Genomic DNA, 7,900 nt, shown 5'->3' with positions numbered 1-7,900 from the left:
GTAAAGTAAAAAAAAAAAAACATATATTTGAAATGTAATTATTTATTTTATTTCATTTAAATATTTATATAATTATTTGTATAATTTTATAAGAAAATAAATAAATATTCATTAAATATATTTATAAATCATGACAGAATTTTTTTTTTTTGTAAAATATTCCTTTAAAATATAAACATTTTCATGTATTTGATAGTTGAATGAGTGACATGGAGGTTGGATTTATCAAATCCATGTTAATTATCAATTATTGTTCATGATTTACATTTATTCTGTTCCTGTCCAGGTGTCTTTGGACCAGTACCACTCAGAGGACGAGATATATCAGCTATCTCTACAGAGGGAGCCTCGCAGTACTAAACTACCAGTGAGTCACTCCACCGACATAACAACTGCTCAGATAGCAAATCAGTGGCCACCATGAGGTAGAAACCACCAATTACGACCACTCATGACACAATTTGACAGATTAATTTTCCCATGTTGCCTGCATAATCCATTTACGTAGACTTGCAGCTGGGAGCCTGAACCATTACTCTATAATTATTCTGTTCAACCAATGGACAGCAGTCATTTATCCATATCTGCTGGTGCCTTATATTCACTTGCTAAGTGAATACGCCATTGATTTCTGGCCTCTTAGACTTCCAGCTCAAAGTCACAGTCTCCTCTAATAGAACAGTGGGCATCTTCAGTCAAACCTAAAGCGGATCCAGCCATCATCAACAAACACATTGAAAAAATGGTGGAGGTATGTGACCCACACTACTTTCAATTCATTTATCTTTTTTTCTGAATAATTATTTGGTTTTCAAATAAACGAATTGTTGCAAATAGTATACTTTAGGGATGAATGAATGAATGAATGAATGAATGAATGAATGATGCATTTATATAGCGCTTTACTGTTATGTAGGGATAATATGTAAGGGATCAAATGAAGTAAGCCGGTCATTATTATAATAAATACAACAATGAGCTGGTTGCCTGACAACAGTCAGATATACAGTTTCCATGTTCCAGACAGACTGTCAGTTTGTGTTTTAGTGGTGGGGATTTTTCAGTGACTCTTTCTGTTGGTTTCATTGTTACGCCAGTAGGTGGCAACAAGTGACTTTCTTTATGAGTTAGTTAATGAATCATTCACTCATTTGATGCTTTCAAATGCACTTATTCATTCAGGAGTTAAACAATTGACTGACCTTATGAGTGAGACATTGAATCATTCGATCAACTGATTCGTTTGAAAAAACTAATTGAATCAGGAATGAAACAAGTGACTGTCCTTATGAGTGAGTCATTAAATCTTACACTCAACCTATTTGTTCATTTTTTTTTTTTAAATGAAGCAGTGTTTTTGAACAAATCGATTGAGACATTGAATCATTCAGTCAACTGATTTGTTTGAAAAAACTCATTGAATCAGGAATGAAACAAGTGACTGTCCTTATGAGTGAGTCATTAAATCATTCACTTAACCTATTTGTTCATTTTTTTTAAATGAAGCAGTGTTTTTGAACAAATCGATTGAGTCATTGAATCATTCCGTCAACTGATTCGTTTGAAAAAAAACGAATTGAATCAGGAATGAAACAAGTGACTGTCCTTATGAGTGAGCCATTAAATCTTTCATACAACCTATTTGTTCAAAAACACTGATTCATTAAAAAAACAAAACAAGTGATTGACCTTATGAGTGAGACATTGAATCATTCACTCAGTCAATTTGTTCAAAAACACTGCTTCATTAAAAAAAAAAATGAAACAAGTGACTCACATTATGAGTGAGGCATTGAATCATTCACTCAGCCAATCCATTCAAAACCTGATTCATTTAGAATGTAAACAAGTGACCTACCTTATGAGCAAGTCATTTAATCTTTCACTCAACCAATTTCTTCAAAAACAAAAAAGGAACGTAACTTGGACACATGAAACCACTTGATTCTGCTTTTTGTTTGCAAATATTTTCATTACTGGAGCAAGCAAAAATAATTTGCCAATATGTGTCAAAAATGTAAGTTACGCAACAACTTCTTGTTTATGCTCTGGCTAATTAAAAAGAAATATCATATTCACAATCGTGCCATTGAGCTGAACAACAAACAATAATCAACACTGTGATATTGCAGAAGTTTGACAAGTGTTCCAGAGAGGCGTGTAATAAATTAACTTGTGGTGAAAGAGAACTAATTGTACGATGTCTTACTTTCAGTCAGTGTTCCAAAATTTTGACACCGATGGTGATGGCTACATTTCCCAAGGAGAGTTTGAGATCATCAGGAGGAATTTCCCTTACCTTGGCAAGTTTGATGAACTGGACCAAAACCAGTGGGTTTATCAAGACATCTGTCCAGTGTATCTGGAGTAATTATTTCCCCTCATTTGTCAAAGTCTACAGTACAGTAAAGGTCCCACCTTTCTCTTTCTCATTTTCACTCCCAGGGATTGTAAAATTAGCCGAGAGGAGATGATTGAGTACTTCACAAAGGCGAGCTCCTTACAGAACTGTAAGATGGGTTTTGTTCACACGTTTACTGAGGCGAGCAGCGTCAAACCTTCATTTTGTCGGCACTGCTCTCGTTTGGTGAGTGCATGATTTATTTGGGCCTCAAACTCTTTATCTTCATCTCCAACGTGATGACAGCCCACACATGAGATGAAATAAGATCTTTTCAGCATCATGAGAAACAGACATCCAGATCTGTATTTATTTCAAAAAGCACAGATGCACATAATGCCTATTTTATTATCACTCGTAAGCCAGATTGTATTTATGGCTTGCATTCGTTCATATTTGTCTCTGCTGTCAGACGTTTATGGTGCTTGTGCTGTTTTCAGTGCGAGTGCAGCAGGGTTGTGTTTAAGGGTGTGTCTGTGGAAAAGATGTTGTTATGTTCACAGTTGGTAGTTGGGTGGAGATAGTAACCACTTCCTATTTTCTAATTTCCTGTCAAGGTCCACCCCAGCAGAGAACCTGTTTTCCTTTTTCTTCAGTGTTTTTGTTTTTGAACCAGCATTTTTGACAAGCCTTTTAAATTACACTTAGGCTGTTTTTTTTTTTTCATTCATTTTTTTTTTACATGTAAAGAAATAAGTAGTATTTTTGAAAAATGTTGAATATTATGTTTACTCGCATGAAATATAGATATGACATTTAAGCAATTAAACAAGAAATAAAGAAATAACTTCAATTTTGTAGAAAACTAAATTGAATGTACTACATAAACTCGAAGGTTTGGGGCCAATACGTTTTATTTATTCATTTTCTTTATTAGTTAATGCTTTATTTTTTTATTTAATATTTCAATACTTAAATTAAAACTTAAATTAAATTAATACTTAAATTAAAGGATGCATTAAATTGATCAAAAGATATATATATATATATATATATATATATATTCTGACTTATTTATTTTATGTTAATTCTTACAGATATGGGGATTTTACAAACAGCGATACAAATGCAAAGGTATGAAACCAAATGTAGAACCTAACTCTTATCTTTTTCGTGTGTAAATTTGTGTTTTATCACAAATTTTTGTTCTGTGTTTTTTCAGTGTGTGGGGTGAGCTGTCATAAAGACTGCTGCAGTCGTTTGGCCATCGAGTGCCGACGGCGGGCACAGAGCATCAGTTGTCACAATGACGTTTCCTTTAAGGCCACACGCTCTTTCAGCTTTCCGCCGCCCTTCAGCACAGAGTCGATAGCAGAGCCCCCGGGTAAATGCACATACACAAGTGTACTTGAACACAAGACACACACACACACACACGATACACTATATAATCCAACACCTAAAGTCTACAGATGTGGGGTACAAAACAGAAATATGGAATTCAAAATCGAATTTCAATTTAAATAAAATTAAAATGTTAATATTTTTAAATATTTTTCCAATGACTACTTTGGACCACTTTTTTTTTTTAAAGGATGCATTAAATTGATCAAAAGTGACAGTAAAGACATTTCTAAAGTTACAGAAGATTTAAAATTCTATTCATCAAGGAATCCTTGTTTAAAGATATAATAACAATATATTTATTAGACTTTTTTTTTTTTTGAATAACAATGAACATGTCTAACCTTCCGTACATCTGATTATCAATTAAAAAAAAAAATCATACAGTTCCAATTCAAATGTTAACTCAAGTAATGAGCTAAACTAAAGCACCCAAAATCCATTTGAAAAATGTTCCATGTTTTTCTTATATATTCTGTCATATTATTTATTTCTGAATATATATATATATATATATATATATATATATATATTCTGACTTATTTATTTTATGTTAATTCTTACAGATATGGGGATTTTACAAACAGCGATACAAATGCAAAGGTATGAAACCAAATGTAGAACCTAACTCTTATCTTTTTCGTGTGTAAATTTGTGTTTTATCACAAATTTTTGTTCTGTGTTTTTTCAGTGTGTGGGGTGAGCTGTCATAAAGACTGCTGCAGTCGTTTGGCCATCGAGTGCCGACGGCGGGCACAGAGCATCAGTTGTCACAATGACGTTTCCTTTAAGGCCACACGCTCTTTCAGCTTTCCGCCGCCCTTCAGCACAGAGTCGATAGCAGAGTCCCCGGGTAAATGCACATACACAAGTGTACTTGAACACAAGACACACACACACACACACGATACACTATATAATCCAACACCTAAAGTCTACAGATGTGGGGTGTGTTTTCTTTCTGAATAAAAGTACAAGTACAAAAATTTAAATTAATAAGATAAATTAATAATTTTTATAAAACTATTTTTCTAAAAATTTTTTTTTTTTTCTTACATATTATTTTATTTTATATTTTTATTTTAAGTTTATTAAATTATTCTTATTTAATTTTACAAATAATATTACAATTTATATTTTCATCATGACATTTTTAGCGTATGCATATTTTTTCACTTTATAATAAGGTAAATAATTGTATCCATTTGATAAATTTTTAATAATTTTATTTAATTAGAAAATGCAAATTATGCAAATGACAGCTATATTGCACTATTAGGTAATATTCTACAAAAATATTCAAAGTATTTTATAAATAAAATAAAAATAAAATCAATTAGAATAATCAAAACTATTTTACTGTAAATGTACATGCATTGTCGTGGCCTTACAAATAAAATAAAATGTAAATAATAATAATAAAATATTGCAAAAATATGCTTTGTCAAGTTGAATGTAATTGTTATTGAAAAAAATATATTTAAGTTAGAAAAAATGTTTATCATTTTTACTAGTGGTCTTTGGACCACATTGTACCTACTGCAGTAGAATCCCTATCCTGTCTAGTACTTAGTACTATGTATCTTTTGAAGAGTAAAGAATGATAATAACTCGCAGTGACTTGAGTGACTCTTTCCCAGCCTTTCATTCTCTCTCTGTACCTCCACAGTCATCACAGACGGCTCTCAGGAGAAACCGGATGAGGTTTTTGATGTCCACCTTTGATGGGGTTCGAAAAGTAGATGTATATTGCCAACACATTCACCTCGTGGTTGAGAGCTTTTTCATTAAGTCCTTCTGATGAACAGAAATCCATCACCTGGCATTAGATACGTTCCTCTCCTCTCTATTTCCATAGGAACATCCTGGAGCAAATCCACAAGCAAGCGCAGCAGCAGTGACAGAGCTGCACTGTTCTCCAGAGCAGAGTGCGTGTGTGTGTGTGTGTTTGTTCATGCGTTTGTTGTCCAAGGTGATCCATTCTCTTGAACTCTCTATACTGTGATCTCTCATGGGTTTTTGGTCTGAAAATAGCACATGGATTTCAAACAAATAAGAAAAAAGCACCAGTTAAGTTGCAACAAATATTTGAGGAGGTTATATATATATTTACTATTTTAGTTTTTCGTGACCATTTTTCATCCTCTTAGTAGAAGTAGAATTAAATGGTGTTTTGGATGAAATGGGACTAAAACAACCCATTACAATGTATAATCTGCCACCTATGCATACATGAAAAAAAAATATATATATATACATTTTTACATTGTTTATTTTATGACCATGATCAATGTGCAATGGTGCAATTTTTGTTAGAATTTACAATGATATTTTAATTGGGATTCCTGTAACTGCATGATTTCATTGATCTTTTTCATTCTCATATGTATTATGAATAGACGAGAAGGTCGAATGAATGACATGTTGCAGACACTGTATTGTGCCACGGCCATCTCTCATCACAGGCTTCAATTTCACACCAACAGAAGGCGCTGTTGTCCTAAACTGAGAAAGCGATTTGAGAAGTTCTTGTGCTGCCTCATTTGCTTTCTGATTTTATGTTTATATTCTTATTCTTATTATGCAGATGAATCATTTGTTTTCTTTGATGCACATTTGCATGTTTTTTGCTGCCGAAATGGATACACGTATAATAAATAGAACATTTAATCAAATGTATATATTCAGCTGCCTGCTTGTCATTATTTTTGGAGGCAGAGAGTATTATGACTGTATGTGACAAACTGTGAGGGATGTTGCAGAGGAAACGGCCTCATTGACATATTAGCTGTCCAGACAAACAGCTGTATGCAGAACACATGAGTGTAAAGAAAAGATTAAAAGTTTCATTTTCCCTGCATTATTTACTGCAAACACTGTGCTGTGTGAATCATGAGCTAATATTGGCCAGGATCAGAGGGTTAATCTAACAGGTTGGCCCTTTAGCTGTAAAGCTGCAATTACGTTCACAGTTAAGTTGTGTTTGCCACTATATCAACATGTATCACTTGGGTGAACCATGTCACTTGGAGAGCAGAAATTGCTATTGTTCATGAACTGTAGCCAGCGGTGTGGGTGGGGCTTAAAACACGGCCATTTAAACTGCATCATGTGCTCAAGACTTCCATTAGCGTCTTATATGAGAAGTGCAGTGGCATGTCAAGAACTTTGAGGGATCATTCTTATTTTCTTTTATAGACCATAAATATATATGTATAATTTATGCCAAAATGGTATACAGTAGGTTGCCACAAATTCACTGAAAAAAATAGGTGATGTTAAAATGTGACCCTAAAGTTTTAGATATTATGGGAGGCATTGTGGTGCCTGTATAGTTCATAGTTCATAAACATAATTGGTCTTAAGAATCAAACTACTAATTTTTTTAACCTTAAAATATACTGATAATTACCATAAGCATGTCAAAAAAACAATACTGAAATAATGAAAAAAATATTAACCAAACTATTTGAAATGTAACATTAAACGTATATGTAACTAAATTTAAATACATTTAAATAAAATATAAACAAAAGTGATGGATTGTGCAGGGAGCATCTTTTTACTGTTCTTTTTAATTAAAAAAAAGTACTTAATTTTTTATAATATATATAAAATGTACTTTTTTGTATTTTTTTACATTATAAAGTTAATTACATTTTCACTCAAAATGTTATGATGATGACAGTTTTTTCTGTAATCATATGTATTTAAAAAATTTACTACACATTTTATAATTATATATATATATATATACACAGTAATTTTAATAAAATAATGTAAGAAAAACATGAAAAAAATTATATATAATTTTAATAAATAAAATAACATGAAAAACATGAAAATTAAATAATAATAATAATAATTTATTTCAATTTTATTTGAAAAGTGCTTTAAATTTTTCTTTACAAATAGCATACTGTCAGACTCTGTTCCGTGTCTGTGTGTTTTCTTCCCCCCAGGTGCTCCATATTATGTTTATGTCCATATTTGGTCTTCCTGTTTCCTGTTCCCATTATGTTCTCTGATTAGTTCCATTTGTTCCAGCTGTGTTTAATTATCTTAATTTGCTCCTGTGTATTTAAAGTGTGTTCTGCCCCTCGTTTCCTGTCCGGTATTGTTGATGTCTACCTCCTCAGCTACGTGTGTTTTCCT

General features: G+C 32.4%; 1 protein-coding gene across 1 annotated transcript in view; it reads left to right on the top strand.

Moving 5' to 3' along the window:
- Positions 1–6,412, top strand: part of LOC107715264 (RAS guanyl-releasing protein 2-like) — a 12,739-nt gene extending 6,327 nt beyond the window's left edge. Inside the window, exons 9-15 of the mRNA XM_016521348.1 lie at positions 287–367; positions 644–751; positions 2,216–2,331; positions 2,446–2,587; positions 3,439–3,475; positions 4,437–4,598; positions 5,415–6,412. Of these exons, the coding sequence (XP_016376834.1) occupies positions 287–367; positions 644–751; positions 2,216–2,331; positions 2,446–2,587; positions 3,439–3,475; positions 4,437–4,598; positions 5,415–5,470 (702 nt within the window). The 3' untranslated portion in view covers positions 5,471–6,412. The remainder of the gene's footprint in view (positions 1–286; positions 368–643; positions 752–2,215; positions 2,332–2,445; positions 2,588–3,438; positions 3,476–4,436; positions 4,599–5,414) is intronic.
- The last annotated feature ends 1,488 nt before the right edge of the window (positions 6,413–7,900 follow it).

This window comes from Sinocyclocheilus rhinocerous, unplaced genomic scaffold, assembly GCF_001515625.1.
Source record: "Sinocyclocheilus rhinocerous isolate Xijiao unplaced genomic scaffold, SAMN03320098_v1.1 scaffold299, whole genome shotgun sequence".
Taxonomy (NCBI): domain Eukaryota; kingdom Metazoa; phylum Chordata; class Actinopteri; order Cypriniformes; family Cyprinidae; genus Sinocyclocheilus; species Sinocyclocheilus rhinocerous.
This window is presented reverse-complemented; position numbering and strand designations above follow the sequence as displayed.